Source organism: Mus pahari, chromosome 6 (genome assembly GCF_900095145.1).
Source record: "Mus pahari chromosome 6, PAHARI_EIJ_v1.1, whole genome shotgun sequence".
Taxonomy (NCBI): domain Eukaryota; kingdom Metazoa; phylum Chordata; class Mammalia; order Rodentia; family Muridae; genus Mus; species Mus pahari.
In genome coordinates, this window is record NC_034595.1 from 90234152 (window position 1) to 90258622 (window position 24471).

General features: G+C 52.9%; 2 protein-coding genes across 4 annotated transcripts; one reads left to right on the top strand and one right to left on the bottom strand.

Moving 5' to 3' along the window:
* Positions 1-3067: 3067 nt before the first annotated feature.
* Positions 3068-18433, bottom strand: Slc66a1 (solute carrier family 66 member 1). Of its 3 annotated transcripts, none has more exons than XM_029540454.1 (9): positions 18168-18300; positions 15311-15415; positions 13794-14048; positions 10111-10240; positions 9437-9524; positions 8893-9035; positions 8655-8747; positions 7857-8042; positions 3068-6572 (listed from the first exon to the last, which is right to left on the bottom strand). In XM_029540454.1, the coding sequence occupies exons 3-9, from the start codon at positions 13955-13957 to the stop codon at positions 6495-6497; spliced, it is 882 nt and encodes a 293-aa protein (XP_029396314.1). In that variant the 5' UTR covers positions 13958-14048; positions 15311-15415; positions 18168-18300; the 3' UTR covers positions 3068-6494. The 3 variants fall into 3 exon arrangements, with proteins under 3 accessions (XP_029396314.1, XP_029396315.1, XP_021056525.1); XM_021200866.2 differs by lacking the exon at positions 18168-18300 and adding an exon at positions 18355-18433 and having other exon boundaries at positions 6144-6572; XM_029540455.1 differs by lacking the exons at positions 10111-10240; positions 13794-14048; positions 15311-15415; positions 18168-18300 and adding an exon at positions 9683-10014.
* Positions 18434-18478: 45 nt separating this feature from the next.
* LOC110323129 (aflatoxin B1 aldehyde reductase member 2) lies at positions 18479-24471 on the top strand. Its single transcript, XM_021200235.1, has 7 exons — positions 18479-18805; positions 20497-20684; positions 20822-20926; positions 22768-22864; positions 22992-23091; positions 23627-23756; positions 24138-24471. The coding sequence occupies exons 1-7, from the start codon at positions 18484-18486 to the stop codon at positions 24297-24299; spliced, it is 1104 nt and encodes a 367-aa protein (XP_021055894.1). The 5' UTR covers positions 18479-18483; the 3' UTR covers positions 24300-24471.

The following is a 24471-nucleotide window of genomic DNA, read 5'->3' on the forward strand; positions in this document are numbered from 1 at the left end:
GTCCCCAACTCAGTCCTGGTTTCTCTTATTTAGTTGTATGTGAAGTACAGATTCCATGGGAGATGGGAGAGTGAGCAGGCCAGATGTCACGACTCATACTGCAATAGCAACGTTGAAGCTGAGGCAGGAGGACTGAGTTCGAGGCTGGCCTGGCCTGGCCTACACAACCATATATTGTCTTAACTAAAAAAACTGGGCACGTCAGCACACACAGAAACTACAGCACCAGGAAGTAACAAGAGGGTTGGCACAAATTCACGGCCAGCTTCATCTTTACTGTAATATCCAGGCCTGCTTGACCCTACATAGTGAGACTCTGAATACAAAAATTAGACTGGGCCAAGTGAGATGCTGCCCAGTGGGTAAGGGTACTTGCCACCAAGCCTAATGGCTAGAGTTCAGTCCCTGGAACCCACAGGGAAGAGAACTGACTGGCACGCGTGTGTGCATGCACACAGACACACAGAACGTAAGAGAGATGCTGGGGTGACAGTTACCAAGCACTCCACTAGCACATGCCACCCTTAGCAATGCAAGTACACACAGACACAGAGCTACTTTTAGTGCTGTGCACATTTAGTTACTTTGAACTCAAAGGGGAGGGGAAACACAGCAAACAAGCACAAATCAACTAGATTTTGCCTTTTGTTTACCTTAATAAAGCAACCTCAGAACAATGAAAAGGTGGGCCTTGTTCAAAAATCTTTCTGTGGGCTGTGAGTGGGATGGAAGGGTCTCTGTGTTCCCTCTCCTCTGTCCTTGCATGCCTCACTGCCTCAGTGGGAGAGCCATGGCAGCTGGCAGAGCCCCTGGGGCATTCTTAAGATGAAAAGACCCTTGGGAGAGGGTAGAGTGCTTTCTCGGGCTGCAGGCAGTTGGGGAAACCCCAAGGCTGAAGAGGCAGGTCTGTGGTTAAGAGCACTGGCTGCACTCCTGAAGGACCCAGGTTTGACTCCCAGCACCTACACGATGGGTGGCTCAGAGTTCTCTTGTTCCAAGGGATCCAGGGCCTCTGGTCCCTGGACATGCATGGGGTTGCCAGACAAACAGAAAGGGGAGACATTTTTGCATGTCGATTTAAAAGTTCAAGGTTGGGCTGGAGAGATGGCTCAGAGGTTAAAAGCACTGACTGCTCTTCCAGAGGTCCTGAGTTCAAACCCCAGCAACCACATGGTGGCTCACAATTGCAAATTTCAAGCCAGCCAGAGCTACGTAGTGAAACCTTATCTAAAGGAAAAAGGCTCCCCTCTTGCCCGAAAAGAGCAAGCTGAGGTAAGGGTTGAATAGCTATTTTTGTTCATGAGCTGAGACTTGTCAGCTGGTAGCATGTCCCACGGGTTCTCTAGCTACCACCTGGAGGTACCCCTGGTGTCCATTCACAGAACAGGAAGGAGCCTGGGTAAGAAATCCATGGCAGAAGCCCTGGGTCAGGAATCTGTCTTGGTCTAAGCTCTACCTGTACCTGTGTCTTCGGCTCTTGTACATAATGGCCCCAACCTCTGAGGCCCTAGACTTCCTGACTCAAGATTTCCTCCTTCAATAGTCCAGTGACCAAGGACTTCACACACACACACACACACACACACACACACGGAGCCTCAGCAGAGGGTGGAATAGACTCAGGCTTTCGATGCCCAGGACAATCTTTTCTTCACACCACTCCATAGGCTTGGTGCCATACGTATGTGGTAGTGCCTCTTCCCTGCCATACGAGGAACGGCAGTGACAGACTGGTGATGGGCACACTGTGAAAGAATTCACCAAGACAAAAGGGCAGGAGCGAGTTTATTAGATCAGCAGAGAACGGTAGGAAACGCTCAACAGGCTCCTGTCACAGGGTCTATGCAAGTCAGGGCTTCACTATGTAGGCCTGGCTGGCCTGGAACTCACCATGGAGACCAGGCTGGACTTGAATGCATAGAGATCAGCCTGCCTCTCTGAGTGCTGGGATTAAGAGCCTGTGCCACTACACCAGGCAAGCTGTTTGGCGCTCAATGGGTGGGACACCTGTGTAGGGCTACTTATGAGTGAGGAAGACGCATCGCATCATTCTGCGAGGCAAGCTTTACCGTATGGGTTGCCTCTCTGGGACGTGGGTCTGTCTGCGTGCAGCATAACATGCCTAAGTCACTGGAGGGCAAACCCACGATTGTCTGAGCCTGCTTCTTAAAGGGTAGAGTTCTCTGTAATCAAGATACACCAAGATAGATTGCAGAGCCTGGGATGGTGGTGTGAGCCTGGGATTCCAGCATTTGTGAGATGGAGGTGGGATCATCTGAGGCTACCTACAGGCTTCAAGGTCAGCATAGTTGCCCAGAAAAAAAGCTAGTTAGCGCTATTTTTTTCTCCTTGCTCTGTAAATAAGTTCTGTGTCTGCTTACTGTGATATATATATTGCCTTATAGTCCAAGCTACCCTTCAGTGTGTGCTTCCTGCCTCAGCCTCGCAGTGCTGAGGTCAGCCTGTGCCACCAACCTTGGTTTTCTCTTCCGTTTTTCTATTTTATTTCTTACTTATTGGGGGAGGGCAGTCATCAGATCACCTAGAGCTGGAGTTGTGGGTGTAAGCTGATGTAGGTGCTGGGAATTGAACTCTGGTTCTTTGCAAGAATAGGATGTTCATGGGCTGGAGAGATGGCTCAGTGGTTAAGAGCACTGACTGCTCTTCTGAAGGTCCAAGTTCAAATCCCAGCAACCACATGGTGGTTTACAACCATCTGCAATGAGATCTGATGCCCTCTTCTGGTGCATCTGAAGACAGCAACAATGTACTTACATATAATAAATCTTAAAAAAAAAAAAAAAAGGATGTTCTTCTACCAAAACATATCTCCAGCCCTCACTGAGCTTGGTTTTCAATAATTATTTTTATAAACCATAAAATGCAGAATATAAACATCTTATATTCACAGAACTCTGAGATCTATTTACATTGATGTTTTTGTACCTTATTTCAACTATTTCTAGGATTTTGTTGGGTTTATTTTATTTTGTTGTTTTTAAGACAGGAACTCACGTAGACTAGGCTAGCCTCACAATATACTTGAGGATGATGGCTTTGAACTCAGCTTCATGCCTCTGCCTCCCGAGTGCTGGGGCTTCAAGCATGCACCACCACACACATTGGGGGTTAAACCCAAGACCTCATGCATACTAGGTGAGTCCCATTCTAACTGAGCTGCACCCCAAACCCCGACATGTTACTTAGTGTCATTTAGAATGTCTCTTGGTAGATACACTCTCCTGTCATTACCTCTGCTGTCATTACCTCTCCTGTCATTACCTCTGCCTCTTCTGCCTCTTTTGTGAAACTTTTCCAATTTGGAAAATGGGCTGGACAGATGTGCTGTGGGCTAAGTATTATCCCTGGCTGGACAGATGTGCTGTGGGCTAAGTATTATCCCTGGCTGGACAGATGTGCTGTGGGCTAAGTATTATCCCTGCAGATGTTTCCCTCCGGGCTGTCCAGCAGATGTCATCTTTCCACAACAGCTTCACTGCATAGCTCCTTCTACACCGTTGGCCTTTGCATACTCTGGATTGGACATGCACAGGAATGTTGCAAGCCATAATCATATTATCACTACTTCTAACACCACATTCAAATATTAACACTGTAGAGATAACAAGACACCTTTCCAAACAGTGAATCAAGCTCTAATTCACAAACCACCCTGTAAAGTCGTTGTATGCTTGCTAGTGACATGACGGGCTCCGCCTCTGCCAGAGCCTCCAGACAGACATCGGCTCAGGTACTTTGTTGGGCATCTACTGTATCCTGGGGATAGAGTGGTGTACAGTGGTGCTCTTTGCCCAGTTGTCTGACTCGGGTGTGGAATTGGGGATAGCTGTGTCCTTGGAGCTGTTGGGCAGGGCTGGGAGGCAGTCAGGGACCTTACCACCTGAGCCCTGGGAACCTGTGGGGAAAGCAGTCCCAGCCATGAGGTAGCAGCTTCAAGCCTTCCCGTGTGAGCTCACACCTCCTTCCTTCCCTGGGAAGCCACGAGTCAGACAAAAGGGACAGAGGAGGGCGATTTGGGACTGCTCCCCTTCCTGAAAAAAGAGGAGACCTGGAGGCCATACTGTCCTAGTTGGTAAGAGAAAGAGAGAGGGTAAGGAGGATGGGGAAAGGGGAGAAGGGGGGAGGGGAGAGGGAGAGAGAGAAGGAAGAGAGGGAAAGGGATCCCCAGGTCTCAAATAACCAGAGAATCCTAGCCTAGCTAGGCCCAGTTCTTCTGCCTCCAGCTTCCCCTGCCCCTCGACTTAAAAGTAGGTGAAGCCCTGTGAATACTGTAGAGGTCCAGGCACAGGAAGAGGGCTTTCCTCCAGGGCATCTTATAGACGCCAGGCATGATAAGTAACATATGAGACAGGAGGACTGTGGTTTTCAGGCTGGTCTGATCTGAGCTCTAGAAGGCCCTGTCTCAATATAACCACTTGCAGGCACATGGTCCAGCCTCCTCCCCCCTTACCCCCTATGAGTGACTTGAGGGGGACTCTCCTGACATGCAAATTTCCATTTCTGTGGCTGAGCCTGGTCTGGAACCAGAAAGTCCACACACGAGGCTGAGGAAGGATGTGAGGAGCCTGTTGTACGACAGGCCACATCAGGATGGGCATCCCACCACTCCACGACTTGCAAGAAGAAAGAAGTGTAGGCCAAGGAGAAGACATGGAGGACGGCTGTGAAGTTTCTAGCTCTCAGCAGCAGTGGGGCCATCATTACAGCAGGGTTGTGTTAGTCAAGCTGGCCGTACCCCTGGGGAGGTACGAGATGGCTACATCCCCTTGGATGGGGACAGTAATATAGTCACTATTTCTTTACCCATGTGCCAGATGCTGGGACATAAAACCAAAAGTGCAACTCATGCAGGCAGCGTGGAGGGTCAGAGGTCGCTAACGCTGTTTCCAGTGTTGTGGGAGAAACAGAGGGAGCTGGCCTAAGTCAAAAGGCTCCCGGGAGCTGAGACAGGCTGGAGATGCTGAAGTCTGTGAACCCCTCACCTAACAGATAGAATAACCAGGCCACCAGGTACTGCAAGCCAAGCCTTCTCTGACCCCTACTTGGAGCACTGGAGCAAGCCTCCAGAACATATGAGGAAATCAAAGTTTGGAGAAATGTAATCTGAGACTGTACCCCCTTTGTCAGACAAAGTGTGAGTCCCCCCACGACGGAGTGTCACCCCTCTTGACAGACCCAGGACAGCATCTCAGGCAAAGCTGCCGTCTCATTTTCTCCTGCCTGTGCAGCTTCAGTTCAGGCCTGCACCTGGGGGTCACGTGCCATACTGAGGCCCCAGATCTTCAGGATTTGGAAAAGGTGCCACCTGGCCCTAGGAAACTAGCATAGAGCCAAGTCCCAGGATGGCATGGAGCTGCAAAGGTCACCTGAGGCCAGCAGTGGGCTGGGAGGAGGGGCCGGGAGCACCACATGCTTCGCCTGGGTCTGTGCCAGGACCTTCTCTTTAACTGTGGGCAGAGACGCTGAAGCAGCGCTCAGAGGTGCCTGCCGTTTGTCTCTGGCAGGTGGCCCCTGGCCTGCATCTGACTTTCTGCACCTACAATAATGTACGAGTCAGTGGAGGCCAGCAGGGAAGGGGGCTGGTGCTCTGTCCCCAAAAGGTGTTGTTATAAAGATAGCAGGGAGCAACCTTTCTCCCTTCCTCTCTGTCCTCATCACCTCTGGGCCCTGTCTCCTGTAGGCTTTGTCCTCCATCTGTGCTTCTGGTCTCCACCTTCTTCAGGAAGGCACCAGTCTGTCCCTCTGCTCTACTTCAAAGGCAACCTTCACTGAGTTCCGACGAGACACTTGACTACACGTCTCCCTTTGGGCTAACCGCCTCACCCTACCTATGCAGCCTTGGCAAGGGCACAGAGGGTGGTTGCATGGTCATGCCAAGCCCCCGGTGATGCTCAACCGAACCCTGCCCTTAGTTATCTGCTTCTTCCAGAGCCCACTGGTGTCCCCTTGGCTGCCATGTCCCACAGCAGGGTAGGGTCGGTGTACAAGAGGGCAGAGAGATACAAGTCAGGATGCCAAGGACCACGGAGGCTGCACATGGTCCCCCTATCTGGCTGGACTTGCCCTGGGTCCCTGCCTGGACCCTAAGTACCTCCGGAAGGAGCAGCAGAAACAGGCCCAGCTGGAAGGTACCATTTACTAGGTTGTATCCAGTCAGAGGGACAACCCTGGGTCCCCTGACTATGATGTAGCCAGTACAGTCAGATTGAGGTAGGTAGATGGGAAGTGGCCACACTGTCCTCTGGGGTCTCAGCTATGGGTGCCCTACAGGCTCCTTGGGCAGCTGTCATACACCCAAGAGGTATGCCCCTGTGCAACATGAGCCACTCCAGACCTGTCATGGAGGAGAGGTAGCCAGGCCCAGAGTTCCAAGCAGGCAGTCTCCTAGGCCTGGTCCAGCAGCAGTAGTATCACTGCCCACACCTCATCCTTCCCGGTTTGGCAGCTGAGGTTCCCATCATCCAGGACGCTGATCAGCTGGGAAGGAGGGGCTCTCGCTCTGAGGCAGCAGCAGCCTCGTGGCTTCTGTACACCAGGAACTGGATGGAGATCTGAGGACAGCGTTAAGGTACTGCAGCCACACTGGGCCAGCCCTGCTCCTGTCGCTCTCCCACCACCGAGTGCCCTCGCTGATTCCCCGACTCTGCCATCAGGGACCCTGGAATAGGACCCTCTTCCTCTCTACGACACCCAGAGCTGGGCCACGTGGGCCCTTTAGACTTCAAGCCTTGCTCTCTCACCATGTCCCACGGGGATTCACCAAATGTTGACACAAAGACCGTGTTTACTTCTTGCCAAATAAATCCAGCTGAACCACTTGGCAACACTAACAGGTCAGATGGAGAGGGTGTTCAGACACTGATGCCAGCAGGGACAGTGACTGAAACCCTGAGGGTCTAACTGGCGGTTCACCCTCATCATCACGGGGGAAGCGGAGAACAGGAGCGAAGCCCACCCAAGCTTGTCTCTGTGACTCCGCTCTCCTTGGGTGCGCACTCTTCGGTCCCTCGGGGCCTTTACACGGGCTGTGCAGGGGCTCTGCTCCCTTGTGCCTGAATAACTTCTCCCCCAGCCCCGGTGCGATGACCTGTTGGGGGCCCTGTTTCCCCCAAGGACAGTCCAGTGGTGATTCACTCCACGGCACTGGGTGCCACTGAAGTTAGGTGACCACCCCAAAACCCAGTACATGCTCTGTCCTTGCTCACTGATGGGACTGGTCCTGGCTGGGTCCATCCATAATGAATGGACTGATGGACACACAGATGGGTGGATGGGTGGGTGTGGGTGAATAAACGGAAGGATAAATGGGAAGCTGAATGGGTGGTCCAGTGAATGGACAGGTGGGTGGGAGGCTGGATGGATGGGTGTGTGGATGATGAATGGATGGATGGATGGATGGATGGATAGTAGATGGGTAGACAGATGGATGGATGAATGGATGGATGGACAGATGATGGGTAGATGGATGATGGACAGATGGGTGGGTAGATGGATGGGGATGGACGGGTAAATGGAGGTTGGATGAAATGCTGGATTGTAGATGAAGGATGGGTGGACAAATGGAATGTGTGTATGAACAGGTGAGTGCATAGATGGACAGGTGACTAAGTGGGTGACAGATGGGTGGGTGGATAGGTGGATGAGGTTGGATGGGTAAATGAAGGGTGGTTAAAGGCTGGATTGTAGATGGAAGGACACATGGATGAACAGGTGAATGTGCTAATGGACAGGTGGATGGGTGTGGAGGGAGAGGTGGGCTGGCAGGGATGTACACACTGAAGCAGAGGCCGCCTTGCCCACACAATGGTGCCAACATCACACGCTTTGAAGGATACGATGGTGTCAAGCAGCAGCACCCCCAGGCTGCCCACGAGCCAGGGCAGGTGGTGCAGCAGGTAGCTGCCCTCACTCTGGCCCACCTCGGGGTTCTTGAGCAGCACGCTGAGCCCATACAGCGTGTTCCCCAGCATCACCAGTGCGAACAGCGAGTAGGAGATGCCTTGAGTCGACTGCCGAAGGAACTGTGGGGGAGGGGCTGAGTGATAGACCCCAAAGAGGGCTTTTGTGTACAACCCCAGCACTTACTTGGGGGGTTGAGACAGGAGGATCATAAGTTCAAGGCCAAGCCTAATCTATACAGCCACAGTCCCTGTGTGTGTCCTCTATGACACATACTCCTAGCTGGTTTTTCATCGTGTGCCCCATGCCCATGATGGGCTTGGCACGCAAAACAGTCCTGTCCATGGTCAGCTCCACATCCCAGCTCCAAGCACTCCCCCCAGGACCATGGGCAGCCCTGGCTGTGGCCCCCATGGACTCCTCCTGCCGGGCAAGCCTCCAGTGTGGGTGTGGGGGGGGGCGCCCATCACTTCCTGTCCACTCTGGTTTCTCAGCTTAGCAGCTCCCATGCACCTGACCTCCAGCACTGCTGGGACACAGCCTCATGCATGTCCCCATGAAAGGTGCGTCAAGGAGCCAATTTCCCAGAGGTGGAAAGAGGCACAGCCAGCTGGGTGACTTTACCCGTGTCATCTGCTGCTATGGTCTAGATCTTCCGAACAAAACTCCTGACCCATCCCGCTGCCTAACCTGGCGGCCCTCCTCCATGTGACCCGGCCCTCCTGAAAGCTCACATTGGTGCGAATCTGAGGCAGCCTCGAGAGCAGGTACAGCAAGCTGGAGGCAGAGCCGATGACGAAGCCGATGACCTCCTTCTTTGTGAAGGGCTGGGAGGGTGGAAGGGGACACTCAATATCTGGTGCGAGTTTTAGAGGGGCGGTCTCCCCACGACTTAACATCTATGTGATCATGCAGGGGAAGGCGAGCCGGCCCACCCACACCACCACCGCAGACCCCTCATCTCCTTCCTACCTTATTGCCTGGCTCCACGGACAGGAGCGTCCGCCCCCGGAAGCCTTCCCTGGGGACAGCCACAGGATCAGTGCCGCTCAACAGTGGTGTGATACAAACCGTCCCCAAGATGAACAAGAGCACAGAATTGATAGGGGCAGACACTGGATTGAGGCAGGAGAGAAGCCAAGATTAGATATCAGGGTGTACAGCAGACAGCCTGGGATGGGAGTCCCGGCCTTGCTTCTCAGTAGCTGTGTGACCTTGGACAAGTGACCTAGCCTCTCTGAGCTCCAGTCCTTCATCTGTAGAATGGGCATACGACAGTACCCTTCCCCTAGGGATGCAAAGGAAGGACAGTCAGGGCAGGGGGGTCAGCACTCAGCCAGGGAGTCTGCTCTGTGACCCACCCTCACTTCTGGCTCTGAACCAGAGAGAGATGGAGCAAGTGGAATCTCCCCGCTGTGGCTTGATGTATACATGTCTCCATCTCAGCCTGTTTCACCTCAGGTCCCAGACTTCCCAAGGGCAGCTGAGCCCGACCCTGAGTGACCCCCGGACTCACAGGGAGAAGGTCGCTTCTTGAACTTGTAATGGAAGTACAGTGTCAGCATCATCAGGTCGGCCAAGACGTAATACACAGCCGTGTAGGTCTGAGAGAGAAGCAGACCCAGGCACTGGCTGCAGTCCCAGGCCATGACACGACCGCTCCAGCACCCCTCCACTGCACCCCAAGTGGAGACCAGCTCCAGTCACTTCACTTCTTGGATTCCCTGTGCCTTCAACTGAATGGAAGGTTTCCTGTTCCTACCTGAGCAAACGGGGGATCAGGTGGACAAAAGGTCCATCAAGAATCCAGCTTGGACAGTCAACACAGCATCCGTGGCTAGTGCCACTGAGACGGAATAGACACAGCCTTCCTGAATGACCCCAGTTCTGCTGGACACAGAATGATGTCTGTTCTCCCCAAGGAAAACCCCACTTGCTACTTTGAGGGCCCTAAACTCAGAAAATGTATCTGGGCCCCCAGACCCCTGGGGTGTGATATGCTTACATGGAAATTAGAAATCTGAGACTTGGACAGACGCCTTGACCCACCATCTTACACCGGATGGTAGGCACGGGGTGCGGGCTGACATATTTGAAGCCCCAGCCTCTCCTCCCACAGCTATCCCTATTTGTTGTTGTTGTTGTTGTTGTTGTTTTTTAGCTGCCCTACTGCGCCTGGGCCCCACCCACCTGCAGGGGTAGCTGGTCTGCCAGAAAGGAGCCAATGAGGTTGCAGGAATCTCCACCGATCCAGCCCAGCAGGAACCACAGAGATAGGGCCTGGTCCATGTTGCCTGTCTTGCAGGCTTTGATGTACTGGCTGTGGAAGAGGAGGGGGCGCAATCTCAGAGGCGATGGCCTAAGGCAGCCAACAGGACTTGGCAAGAGGATGGCTGGAACAGCGGTGGGCAAGAGAGTCCAGGTGCTCGCCCTCGGGTTGGAACCCAGAACTTCACAGGCAGTATCCTCAGACAGTTTCTTTGATCTGTGGAGGAATTCTACCAGCCGGACCCCTACTTGCCCAGGGGCACAGCGGTCTCTTTCTAGACAGATCCACAGCCTTAGATTCTCCCCACTGCCCCCGGGGTCTCCCGGAAGGGACGGAGGGTGTGTATAGGTTCCTGAAGAACATGCTTTGGCTTCTTTGAAAAAATCTGGCTGGGTAGGAGCTCAAAGCAGGGGCGGTGGCAGCTGAGGTGGGTCTGAGGAGCCACCAATGGTAAGACATAGACGGCCTGGTCACTCTCAGGGCACAGCTGAGAAGGATGGCCTGTAGTTCTGTTTCACAGGCTTTCGGTCCCCCGACTATTCCCCCGAGGCCCTTCATGTCGAGGCCCGGTTGTATGAAGCCAAATGTAATGTAAAGAAAGTCGCTGCTGCTAAGAGCCTGGGGTCTCGGGCAATGACTCCTTCCTAAGTCCCAACATAAGGAAGGTCAGATCTGTTAGGACACTGCATACTGGGGACAGATGACTATGTTGCTGTCACTGCTCAGAGTCACCCTGGCCAGAGTGTGACAAGGCCTCAGTCTCCAGTCTTGGTCCCTCCGGGTCCTAGGTTGGAACCTCGAGCTTCCCATGTGCTAGGTCAGAGCGCTACCACACCCGCAACCCCTCAACTTTTTAAGGCAGTAATTTATTATTATGGGACAGGGGGGGAATGCATGGGGCACCGCACATGTGCAGCGGTCAGAGGACAACTTGGTGGAGCCAGTTCTTTGCCACCTCCTGTATGTGTTTCCCAGGACCCAGCTCAGGTTATCAGGCTTGGGTGCCAACCAACTAGCCTGGCCTCAACTGTTTATTCTAACCACCTGTGTACATTCAAATAAACAGATGCTAAAAATTCAGAAAAGACATAGTGCCTGCCTAGCACGCATGAAGCCCAGGGTTCAATACCTGGCAGTGCCTAAACCAGGCATTGCACACACATACACACATGCATAGACATAAACACACAGCATTCTCATATATATATATATATATATACATATATACATATACATACACACACACACACACACACACCCCTATATATATCCAGTCCAAGTGATCTGTCGCCCTCCTCTCGCCTCCACTGGCACCTTGCACGTATGATGATGCACAGACACGCATGCGGGCTAAATACACACACATAGAAAACAATAAAATAAAAATTTAAAAACTAATTTAGAAAAAGGAAGAAACTCAGAGCTAGGTACAGTGGCACCAGACTATAATTCCAGCACTGGGGAGGCAGAGGCAGGCAGATCCCTATAAATTTGAGGACAGTCTGGTCTACACAGTGAGTTTCAGGCTCCTGAGGCAAGATAGTGAGGATGTATGTCCTCTCAAAAAAAAATGATGATAAATAACTTTTTAAACAAAATTCATGAGACTAGAAAGACGTTTCTACAGTTGCTCATACAAAAGACCCAGGTTCAGTTTGCAGTACATGGAGGCCTACAATTATCTACCAGGTTGGCCTTGACACATGAGTCTCCTGCCTCAGCCTCCCAGGAACTATAAGGAGTGAGGGTTGGGGTAGGGAGGGAGTTGGTGTACAGAACCACAGTACGCACATGGAGGTCGAGAGCAACCTCTACTTTCTACCTTGTTTGACAGCTGCATGTGCCAGGCCAGCTGGTCCACACTGGGATTCCAGACATACATGACTGTATCCATTTTAATATGAGTCCTGTGGATTAAACTAAGACCCACACACTTGCGTAGCAAGCACTTTACACTGAGTGATCTCCCCCAGTGAACAAGCAAACTTTTTTTAAGATTTTTTTTTTTTTTTTGGTTTTTCGAGACAAGGTTTCTCTGTATAGCCCTGGCTATCCTGGAACTCAATTTGTAGACCAGGCTGGCCTCGAACTCAGAAATCTGCCTGCCTCTGCCTCCCAAGTACTGGGATTAAAGGTGTGCACCACCACTCCCAGCTAAGATTTATTTTTAGTTTATAAGTGTTTTGCCTGCTTGTATATATGTGCTCCGTGTGTGTGACCAGTGCAGAGGCCAGAAGAGTCACACTGGTGTCAGATCTCCTGAAACTGGAGTTCTGTGCAGTAACTATGTGGATGATGGCAACCAATCCTAGGTCCTCTACAAAAGCAGGAAATTTCCCCAGCCCGGGAACAATTTTTGTAGTTGCTGTTGATTTTGGGTTTTGGAAACAGGGTTTATTTGTGTAGCCCTGGCTGTCTTAGAACTCAATTTATAGAGCCAGCTGGCCTTGAACTCAAGAGATCTACCTGCCTCTGCCTCCCAAGTGCTGGGACCAGTATGCCCAGCCCGAGAACAATTTTTAAAAATTAAACACTGACACCAGCCTTAGATGCTAGAGCCCTTGGTGACCTCCTAAGGTTACTTCCGCCCGCCTCACCCTCCCACAGTGCCCAGCCAGGCACGACAGTAGCTGTTCCTTCTCTCATACACCTGCAGGTCCTGGCCAGCTTCCTGCCTGCAGCCCTCTGTGCCTCTGCTGAGCCTGCAGCCCCCTGTGCCTGCCTGCAGCCCCCTGTGCCTGCCTGCAGCCCCCTGTGCCTGCCTGCAGTCCCCCTGTGCCTGCCTGCAGTCCCCTGTGCCTGCCTGCAGTCCCCTGTGCCTGCCTGCAGNTGTGCCTGCCTGCAGCCCCCTGTGCCTGCCTGCAGTCCCCTGTGCCTGCCTGCAGTCCCCTGTGCCTGCCTGCAGCCCCCTGTGCCTGCCTGCAGCCCTCTGTGCCTCTGCTGAGCCGCCAGGTGCTCTCGCTCACGCTTCCCAGAAGCAGACACTAGCACCAGGCCAGCTTTCCAGCTTGTACACATAACTACGTAAATGACATCTGAGGCCCGGAGCAAGGCCATAGCCAGGAGGTGGTGGAACTGAGTGTGGACACTCTGGCCCCTGCAGCCACCACTGCCATCTTCGCCGTCAGCCTGCCTATCTTCACTTTAAGGACACGGCCATAACCGACATCCCAGCCCGCCCATTCTCCACGCCCATCTCTTGCCAGCTGAGCACACGACCTAACCTGCATCTGCGAGACAGGGAAAGGTTTGCTGCCTATTTCACTCGGCTGTTATAAAGGCTTAACGAGGTTAAATGCCGCAGCATTTACACACGGTGCTCAATATATGGTAGAAAAGGTTACTCAACATCATTCAGCATGAGGTCTGGCCTGTGTTAGACTCCAGGCAGCCTCCCTCCCTCCTTCGCAGCAAGCTGGACATCAATGAATATGATCAGGCAGGGAATATATCTGGCCTGGGATGTAGACAGGCCAATGACCGGCCAGCCAAACCGTGAACTATCCAAACCCAGAGCAGGACATGAACAGCCATCGACCCCCGAAGCCCCGCCCCTTCCCCGCCCCACCCCCACCCTGCTCCAGCCACACAGCCATATACTCACGGGAAGGTAGAGGCAGCGAAGCAGAGAATGGAGACCAAGCCCAGGCCCACGCTGGCCTCGTCCCAGCCATCCTGGGCACATTCACCAAACACGTCCCAGATCCATTGGATAGAACCATTGGGACAGGTGGAAAAGTTGCTGGCGCCCAGTGTCCTCCAGACCATGGCTGAAGACGGAGGGTCCCAGCAGGGGGCGGGGGAAAAGGTGCAGGCGAATGAACACGGGCAAGGGGTCAGAGGCCGGCAAAGGTTTGTCCTACACAAAGGGAAAAAGAGCTCTTCAGCCTTGGGAGGTCTAGCCCCATTCACGGTCCTGTGTCCGGCAGTTACTGGTCCTACCCTCTGCACAGTGAGGATATCGAGAGGCCCTACTGCATATAGCTACTGTGCCAGTTAAATGAGTTCATATGCGGAGTGGGTGGGCCTAGACGCCAACAGCATCTTCTGATACAACTCGCAAACATTTAGGTATATGTGTTTGGTCGGGGCTTGTTTGGAGGTCAGATCTAGAGCTCTTTGTGTGCTGCGCAGGAGGTCAACGACTGTCCTGTATCCCCGGCTTTTAAACTTTGTATCTCGAGACAAGGTCTCACAAATCATCCACGCTGGCCTTTAAACCTTCGCTTCCCATGCATCAGCCATCCGAGTGCTAGGATTGCAGGTCCACTCCATCAGGCCAGGCTGCCACTCCTTTTCATGACTCTACTCTGACACGGTCTGAGGCCAAGACTCACTGGAAGGAACGCTAACACGTGCATCTTTCATGTAGGGATAAGAAGGCAGTTCCTAGGCTGGAGAGATGGCTCAGCGGTTAAGAGCACTGACTGCTCTTCCAGAGGTCCTGAGTTCAAATCCCAGCAGCCACATGGTGGCTCACAGCCATCTGTAATGGTATCCAATGCCCTTTTCTGGTGTATCTGAAGACAGCTATAGAGTACGCATATAAATAAAATAAATAAGTCTTTAGGGCTGGAGAGATGCCTCAGTGGGTAAGAGCACTGACTGCTCTTCTGAAGGTCCTGAGTTCAAATCTCAGGAACTACATGGTGGCTCACAACCATCTGTAATGAGATCTGATGCCTTCTTCTGGTGTGTCTGAAGACAGCTACAGTGTGCTTATTATATATAATAAATAGGGCTGGAGAGGTGGCTCAACGGTTAAGAGCACTGACTGCTCTTCCAGAGGTCTTGAGTTCAAATCCCAGCAACCACATGGTGGCTCTCAACCATCTGTAATGGGATCAGATGCCCTCTTCTGGTGTGTCTGAAGACACCAGTGTACTTACATAAAATAAATAAATAAAATCTTAAAAAAAAAAAAAAAAACCACAAAAACAAACAAATAAATAAATAAATCTTTAAAAATAAATAAATAAATCTTTAAAAATAAACAAAAACAAAACAAAAAAAAAGTTAAAAACTAAAAAAAGGCGGCAGTTCCTAGGGTTGCCCAGTACCTGGATAGGATGCTGGAGCCCATGTTCCTTCCAAAGCTTGAAAGGCACGCAGAGTACTTACCTACAAGGAAGCCACAGCCCAAGCCAGAAAATGGCTGGTTGAAGGAGCAGGAAGTCCCTTGCCACCTGCAGAGTTCCTATGTGGTCACTCTGCGTGTGTGACAACCTAAAGAGAGTAGGGAGAGAAAGGCTTAGCTGGAGCCATCTTCCCCAGACCTGGCCACTGTGTCCTCCGTCTGCATCTCATGGACCCTCCTGCCATATTCTGGAGGAACCTGAGACCACAATAGGGAAGTCATCTGCCAGGGCCACCCAGTCAGAAAGCAAGAGAGGCAAACCCCATGGGAGAGGCTTCACTGAGGCTGCCGTGGCCCAGGCTTCCCCTTTTGTCACTGAGCTAAGAGGGCGTTTCCTCATCCAGGCGGACTCACTCCCGTCCGTACCTTAGTTCCCACTCATACCAGGGAGGCCTGGACTCCTCACAGAGCTCTGGCTGGCCCCAGGACTGCTGAGCTTGCAGTGAGCAGGGCAGGGAGAGGGAGCAAGTCAGCTCCTTCTCTCGGGAAGCCCAGACTCTCAGTCCTGTGACCAGCTCCTCGGCTGGGGGTAAGGGTGACTCTGGTCACTGCCTGGTCAGATCATTGTGGCAGCTCCAGGGTGGGACACAGGATGGCTGGAAGGGTCTTCCCTGGTCTTAGTGGCTGGTGTGGATGATATCAGCACAGCCAATTTGGGGAGCAAGTACCTGGCACCCCAATTCATACAGTCTAGGTAAGATCTGCACCCTAAGAAGTCTTGTTCATCAGCCACACACATCCTATTGGCCTCCTCCCCACACCTCCTCCGGTAGATTCGGAGTGGTCCAATTCATCACACACGCATACACTGCCATTCCTCATAACATCCAATACCCAAGGGAACCCTGTCCCCATTTTACAGGTAGGGTTGAGTGGCTTCAGGCAAGCGAGTCAGCCTGGCTGACCCTGTCTATGAACTGGGGCTAATTAACATCCTTCTGACCCAAACATAAAGCTATGAACCTCACATCTGCCCCAGGAGTGATGGTTTAAAGATGAGACCCCAGTATCTTGACCCCTGTGGAGCCTCTCCTCACCAGTGGGACCAAGTGAACGGGGACCCTGGGTTCGTGCAGCTCTTCCAGTCTCTTCAAAGACCCCTGATACCAAAGCGTGGGCCTAGGGCCTCACAGATGCTAGTTACATGTTCTAACGCTGAGCTCTATCCCCCACTAGTATGAAGGATTCTGAATCTCGTGGTGCAGGTCCAGAAAGGCTGGCCAGGGAGACAATTTCCCACAATGCCCATTTCCCCTCCAACTCCAAGGAAAGCCATGCAGATGCTCCCCACCAAAGCAGATAGATGCAGGTTCCATTTTGATACTGGATCAAGTTCAAAATCACAGAGGCAAGGGCCTAAGGACCCCAAGAATGACCCTCTTAGCCAGGCAGTGGTGATGCATGCCTTTAATCCCAGCACTTGGGAGGCAGGTGGATTTCTGAGTTCAAGGCCAGCCAGGGCTACAGAGTGAGTTCCAGGACAGCCAGGGCTACACAGAGAAACCCTGTCTCAAAACAAAACAAAACAAAACAAAAAACAAACAAAAACCAACCAAACAAACAAACAAACAAAAGAATGACCCTCCTAACCTGATCTCCTGCCCCAGATCCTCAGAGTCCTGGGCACCTGCACAGCCTCTCTTTCCTCTAGGGAATCCTTCTCGATCACAAATGCCTAGTAGAGATACCCTGACACATTTCTAAACTGCCTTCTCCGAGAGGCCTTGCCACCACCTCCTCCAGTCCCCTGGAACACAGTCCTGGAGAAGAGGCAACACTGTCCCTGTTAAACAGTGTTCTACGAGCAAGTCTCTCTCCTCTCTCCTCTCATCTGTAGCCTTCCCAGTCTCCTGGGTCTGGATGCACCAGATGTACAACAAAGGCTTGGAAAATGTAACGGAGAGGGGGAGGGAAGGAAGCATGACGAAGAGAAAAAAGAAAAAGGAGGAAAGAAACAGAACGAGAAGAAAGAAGGGAGGGGGAGCGGGGAGGGTATGCAAGGAAACTTGTAAGTTGAGTGGCCCAGGGCTGCGACATCGCTCTGGGCAAGTGTTGGAGTTTCAGCATTCTAATGTATACAATGAAGGAAATCCTAAAAGGTACTTACCTCCTAAACTGCTAGAATAAAAACCCAGGTCAAACCTCCATATCCCTCCCTCATCAAGTGCTCTACCACTGAGCTACATCCCCCAGTATCATAAAGGATTGGCTCTCGTGGTTCATGTCCTTAAAGGCTGGCCAGGAGACAGCTCCTCCCCAATATCAAGCAAAGCCAGGGAGGTGCTTCCCACCAAAGCATATCTGACACAGTCAACAGTAATATTCTGTTCTTGCTGTAGCCCCCTGGACCACATTGTAGTAGCATGGTGTATATACGAAGTGAACAAAACCTGAAACTACACACTTCTTTTTTTTTTTCTTTTCCGGGCAGGTGGGGATGGGAGCAGTTTGAAACAGGGTTTCTCTGTGTAGCCCCTGGCTGTCTTGAAATTAGCTCTGTAGACCAGGGTGGCCTCGAACTCAGATATCCGCCTGCCTCTTCCTCACATTTCTAACCAGCCCTCCGTGGAATGCTGCAGTAAGCTTGGCAAAAATTGGGTCATTCTGGGCTCTCTACCTGCAGAGCTGGGGAGAATGTATCAGGGGAGCGCAATGGCTCCGGGATCCTACCAATTCCTGGCCTCCAAACCAAGTCTCTAACTCCTTCCGGTGACTCTGCGGGTTCCGAGGGATAATGACAGAGCAGCAGCTGGGGCAAGCGCCGCGAGGCCCCCGCCCAGAACAGGGACAAGAAGGCCGCCCAGTCCTGGGAAGCCGAGAGGCCGGAAGACAGGGACCCACAGGTAAGAAGTGGAGCCGTCCCGGATCCCTGGCCAGGTCGAGCTGAGACCCACGATCCTGCTCCCCAGGAGGGGACCAGCGCCGGGGACCGTGCAGAGCTGGAGGAGGGTGTAGAAAAGACTTGGCTGGGCGCGCCCAGAGTCCCGACCCCCAGCCCGGGACGGCCGCCAGCCCCCTTCATCCTCACCAGTTCAAGATCCACAGCCGGTCTCAGCTTCAGGATCCGAGCCCGCCGGGGTCAGCTGACCTCCGAGAAGCCCCGCCCCGCCCCGCCGTGGGCGGAGCCTGAAGCTTCGAGTGCGCAGGCGCAGTCTCCATGCTGCGTGCAGCGTCCCGGGCCGTGGGCCGCGCTGCTGTTCGCTCCGCGCAGCGCTCCGGGACTTCGGTCGCGCGTCCTCTCGCCATGTCCCGGCCTCCGCCACCTCGCGCCGCCTCTGGCGCCCCTCTCCGGCCCGCTACGGTGCTGGGCACCATGGAGATGGGGCGCCGCATGGATGCGAGCGCTAGCGCCGCGACGGTACGCGCCTTCCTGGAACGCGGCCACAGCGAGCTGGACACGGCCTTCATGTATTGCGACGGCCAGTCCGAGAACATCCTGGGCGGCCTGGGGCTCGGGCTGGGCAGCGGCGACTGCACAGGTAACCGCTGCACCCGGCCTCCCCCGACCCCCGTCCCCGCACCGAGTAGAGCTGAGCCGGTGCCCGCCCCCGGCGTGCACCAGCCAGGATCTGCATCCAGGAGCTTCGTAAGCTCCGGATCCACAGTTGGGTCTACCCTAAGCTCCCAAGGCAACTGGAGTCCTGAACTAGTGAGCTGAACTTTGTCCCCCCTCTCCTTAGAAGCTTCTAGAGTTGCAGCTACCGAGGCGAGTGCGAGGAAGCTTCCTACGCTAATGTTTAGCCCACTCTGGGCCCTTTGCTTCCTACCGCAATCCCTGCCTCCCAGCCAGCAGTTGCCCATAGCCGTCACGCCCCCCGTCCTCACCAGGCTTTTTGTTCGTGCCCTCACTACCTCTGCGCTCCAGGAGAACGCTTATCATTCCGGTCTTTTGTCCGGACTAGACTTTGTCCCCTGCAGTTGACAGTACCTGTGGGTCTCAAGGAGACCTGTGGCAGGGCCCAGCTGGGGGCAGGGGTGGAAAGGTGGCGTCAGGAGAGGGCATTTCGGCCTTTGTGACCGCTCTCTGTGCCAGGTCTTAAAGTGGCAAACTCTGTAGGCTACCGTGGGAGAAGTGATTTCTCCACCGAGAGGTCTAACGAGGAAGACTGAAGCCGCGATTGCTGAGGAGTGCAGGGAAGAGTAGCTTGTGGGGAGAGCAGTAGGCAGAGCTCATAGAGAACTGGGGATGGACCCTACAGTGTAAGTAGGGTGCACCAGAGGCTGCAGTCCTAGCTGTTGGAAGATGGAGTTTGAGAGATACAAAGTGCATGTGTGGAGAGCCAGGTGGTCAGTGACGCGTGTCCCGCGGTGGAAGGGGAGGGGAACCGCCCTTCATTTGATTGAAGCTATTGGAGTCTCAGGAGGGTGCCTGATACGGAAAGAGGCCTCACTTTTACCTGTCCTGAGGTTCCTCCTCCCGGCTCCTGTGCAGTGGGCTCGGTCGACTCACGATGGGGTAAAGCTCACTTGAGTGGATCTCTCAAACTGCTGTAGAGTTCGCCTGGATGACATACATTACTGCTTTCAGGCCTGGCCCCTTGAGTTCCATCTCCAGTCTTTATTTCTTATTTAATGTAATTATTAATGCTTTTCTGCATGTACACCTACATGCCAGAAGAGGGCGCCTTATCTCACTATACATGATTGTGAGCCACCATGTGGTTGCTGGGAATTGAACTCAGGACCTCTGGGAGAGGAGCCAGTGCTTTTAACCGCTGAGCCAGCCATCTCTCCAGCCCTGTACTTGGAATTGAAAGAAAGAAAGAAAGAAAGAAAGAAAAAGAAAGAAAGAAAGAAAGAAAGAAAGAAATGTATGTAGTCCCTGTGCCTCCCATATGGGGACAGTTCCATTCTTGTCACCTCATTTTACAAATTAGAAATTAGAAAATGGGAGCTAAGTAATCGAGCCAAGAACAGTCACATTTGCATGTCCAGTGAATACAGTGAATAATTCTTATAAATCCTTTTTTTCTCTTTTGTGTGTGTTTGTTTCTGAGACAAGGTTGGTTTCTCTGTGTAGCCCTGGCTGTCTTGGAACTCACTACATAGACCAGGCTGGCCTTGAACTCAGAGATCGGCCTGCCTCTGCCTCCCGAGTGCTAGGATTAAGGTTGTGTGCCACCATGCCCAGCCTTCTAATAAATCTTAATCATTATAATCTTGCTCCAAGTAAAAATCGCCACCAAGGCCAACCCCTGGGACGGGAAGTCACTGAAGCCCGACAGCGTCCGGTCCCAATTAGAGACGTCTCTGAAGCGGCTGCAGTGTTCCCGGGTGGATCTCTTCTACTTACACGCTCCCGACCACGGCACTCCTGTGGAGGAGACACTTCGCGCCTGCCACCAGCTGCATCAGGAGGTGAGGGAGGGCCCTGAGCGCAGAGAGGAGATCACTTGGCTTCTCGCCCTGAGTCTGCCAAGACAGTGAGGCTCTCTGGGCACAGACTCGGTTCCCAGGTTCCTCACCAGCTCCATCTTCTCTTCCTGGTTCTGCAGGGCAAGTTTGTGGAGCTTGGTCTGTCTAACTATGCCTCCTGGGAAGTGGCTGAGGTCTGTACCCTCTGCAAGAGCAACGGCTGGATCCTGCCAACTGTGTACCAGGTGAGGGGCACCTGCTGTGCTAGGGCCACCCCGGCCTCGGGGTTCAGTTGACCCTGAGTTTTCCTGTGCTTTGGTTCCCCCTCCTTCTACCCTCATAGCAGGCCTCCCCTCTTCAAAGCAGACACCACCTCGCCTCTTGCCAGCTTGGGGGGTGCACCTGTGTGCTTGCTGCGTGAGCCCGTGTCCTGATCCCTTCCCGCCACCCATCCTGCGCTTCAGCCTAGAGCATGCCTCTCACACCCTGAAACAAGTGCTCAGCTTCGGCCTAGACGGCCCTTTCCTGGGAATCCCCTCAGATCTCCCCCAGCCCCAGAGGCCCAGTCTCTGAACCACACCTTCACATGTGGGCGTTCTGAATGAACAAAGAAAGACAGGGAGAGGGCCAGGCCTAGGTGTGATCAGGCTCTGAGGCGGGGGCGCTCCCAGTGAGCCTCCAACCACCGCCATGCAGACACATGTTTATTGATTGTTAACGAAAGGGTTTTGGGGGTAGAACACTTTTCTCATACCCCTAATCTAATCTCTGTGTTTCCTGAAGGAAAACACCATTCCCCTGCAGCTTTAATCCTTACTGTGAACTATTTGTAGTACTCAGGAATGGTTCTAGGATTGCCAGGACCCTCTTGTGACCAAAGTCATGTGCAGGTTGTAAAGTGTCTTCAGAAAAACAACTCTACAGATAACAGAAGCCAATCACTGCTTTCTACGGTGATTTCTTCGTGGTCAAGGGACTCCTAGAAAGCAACTCCTCATTCTGATGTCTACCCTAGATACACTGAAAACCAGCTTTTTCACTGTTGGCCCTAGGTACAGTGATTCCACTAAAATCCCACTACCTTTGTGTACTTCGTACATTTGCCTTAGAGTGCTCCTTCACTGCAGTTCCCTGTGGGCTTTCGTTACTGTGGTTTATTTCGAGAGTCTGGTGGTTGATTGAACCTGAGCCCTGACTATGCCAGCAGGTGCTATCACTGAGTGGCACCTCAGCCTGCTGTCTGTTGCTGAACTTTTATTAGTTGTGAATTCAGCATCCAGCCCATAGAGGAGGCCTGAAGAAAGCTATAGACTGATGATCCTGGCCAGCTTCCGCTCCCTGCGCCTGACACCCTCTCCCTGCCAGAGATTTTAGACATAACTGAACCTGGAATGGGCTCAGTATAGAGTGTTCAAAGTAGAAGACTGCAAAGCCAGGCCTATGTCACACACATGTGATCCAGCACGTGGAAGGCTGAGGCAGGAGGCTCACTAAGTTAAGAGTGAACCTGGGCTACAGAGCAAGACTGTTTCCAAAAAAGAAAAAAAAAAAAAAAAAAAAAAAAAAAAAAAAAAAAAAAACAGACTTAATAGGTAAAATGCATGCTGTACAGCCACGGGGACCTGAATTCTCTCCTCTGAATTACACACACAGAGCCAGGTGTGACTGTGTACCTAGTACCCAGTTCTGTGCAAGGTAACAGATGGGAATCACCCAGCTCCAGATTCAGTGAGAGACCCTGTCATTCCGCATCCTCCTCTGGCCTCTGCACCCATACACATGCACAGCACATACCTACAGACGCACAAATATAATTACAATTTAAAAAGTGGAAGACCAGGCTGGAGCGATGGCTCAGCAGTTAAGAGCACTGGCTGCTCTTCCAGAGGTCCTGAGTTCAATTCCCAGCAACCACATGGTGGCTCACAACCATCTGGAACGGGATCTGGTGCCCTCTTCTGGTGTGTCTGAAGATAGCTACAGTGTACTTACATAAACAGATATTTTTAAACAAAAAAAGAGGAAGGCTGGATCCCTTCCCTTGATACATCCATACTTTGCAACAGGCCCCTCTCCTTCCCTGCAGGGAATGTACAATGCCACCACCCGGCAGGTGGAAACTGAGCTCCTCCCCTGCCTCAGACACTTCGGACTGAGGTTCTACGCCTACAACCCTTTGGCTGGTATGGGCTGCCATGGGGACAGGCCCTGTGGATGGGTGGGCATGCCCGGCCTGACGCTACAGATTGCTGCCCTGGCAATCCATCTGGGAAGAGACTGGGCCGGGGCCTGACTGCAGCCTTCCCACAGGGGGCCTGCTGACTGGCAAGTATAAATACGAAGACAAGGATGGGAAACAACCCGTGGGCCGCTTCTTTGGGAATAACTGGGCTGAGACCTACAGGAACCGGTGACTGGGGCTCTCTGCGTCGGGATGGGTAGGGCGGGAAGTCCCTTACATGAAGTTCTTACCTCTGCTTCTGGGGATGGAAACCACCACTATGCCTCCCTTCTCTGTCTCTTGATTCCTATAGAAATAGCGAATCCTGGGGTTTCTCATGTCCTTTTTCCTACATAACGGAATGAGGAAGCCCCACTTCCACCCACAGACCTTGTGGTCCTGGAAGTTTTTGCTACTCTGAGAAGTAACCTGCCAAGAGGAAAAGAGAACCTTGGGTGGAGACTTTTGGGTACTGGGGCCAAGTCTGGCTCTACAGTAGCGTCTCCATTGCACTGGGTGAGCGGTGGGCAGGAGTTTCCACATCTAGCTAGCAGCGAGCACTCGGGAGCTTCTGCTCCTGTGAGAAGAAGCAGCTCTCCCAGAGGGGTACAGCTCCTTCCATGCTACAGAATGGGGTGGGAACCGTGCCATGGTCGGCTCTTTGGCTTCAGCTCCCGGTGTGACTGGAGATTCTCGCCCCATGCCTCTCTCCCCACTCCCTCAGCTTCTGGAAGGAACACCACTTTGAGGCCATTGCCCTGGTAGAAAAGGCCCTGCAGACCACCTACGGCACCAGTGCCCCCAGCATGACCTCGGCCGCCCTACGCTGGATGTACCACCACTCACAGCTCCAGGTAGCCCAGTACCCTGAGCCCTACTGCTGCCCCTTTGGGAGACCCAGACTTGCCTGGCAGTGATTTCTAGAAAGAATGCCTCCTCCAGGGCTAGGGGGGAGCTGTTCTGATTCGGGAGCAGTGCAGAGTGCTGGCTGGACAGGCATGAGAGGACCGTACTATAGGCTTTTACTTACGTCTCCTTAGGGAAGACCTCTCGTAATGAGACGAGAACAGAGTCACATATGTTCAGCTGGCAAAGGCACCTTCAGTTCTTCCTGGGTGTCCAGGACAGAAATACACAAAGATCCCAGATTTTACCAGGGGATAGGCAAGGAGGGGCATGTGACAGGAGCCACCAACTAGCAGAGGGTGCTGAGATCTGGCTGTCTCCCCTTGCAGGGCACCCGAGGGGACGCAGTCATCTTGGGCATGTCCAGCCTGGAGCAGCTGGAGCAGAACTTGGCTGCCACTGAGGAAGGGCCCCTGGAGTCGGCTGTCGTGGAAGCCTTTAACCAAGCCTGGAACATGGTCGCCCACGAGTGTCCCAACTACTTCAGATAGACTGTCGTGGCTCAAGATCCCAGGGGCTTTTCTGCCACCCCATGGAGGAGGAGTCACCCTGGCCACTCCTTGCCCATTGCTGACCTAGTGTGTGCTTTTCTGCTGGTCTGTACCTGTTTCCCGTCTGAATAAAGCAGGTGTCTGACCTGGCTGCAGCTGGGACTGAACCTCA

Coding starts and splice junctions, on each gene's coding strand:
- LOC110323129 (XM_021200235.1), top strand. CDS start 18,484: ATGCTGCGTGCAGCGTCCCGGGCCGTGGGCCGCGCTGCTGTTCGCTCC. Junction 20,685..20,821: donor GCCACCAGCTGCATCAGGAG/GTGAGGGAGGGC, acceptor CTGGTTCTGCAG/GGCAAGTTTGTGGAGCTTGG. Junction 23,092..23,626: donor GCTGAGACCTACAGGAACCG/GTGACTGGGGCT, acceptor CCACTCCCTCAG/CTTCTGGAAGGAACACCACT.
- Slc66a1 (XM_029540454.1), bottom strand. CDS start 13,957: ATGGTCTGGAGGACACTGGGCGCCAGCAACTTTTCCACCTGTCCCAAT. Junction 9,036..9,436: donor CAAGAAGCGACCTTCTCCCT/GTGAGTCCGGGG, acceptor GCCTCAATCCAG/TGTCTGCCCCTATCAATTCT. Junction 6,573..7,856: donor TGCTGCTGCTTGACACCATC/GTATCCTTCAAA, acceptor CGCTGTCCTCAG/ATCTCCATCCAGTTCCTGGT.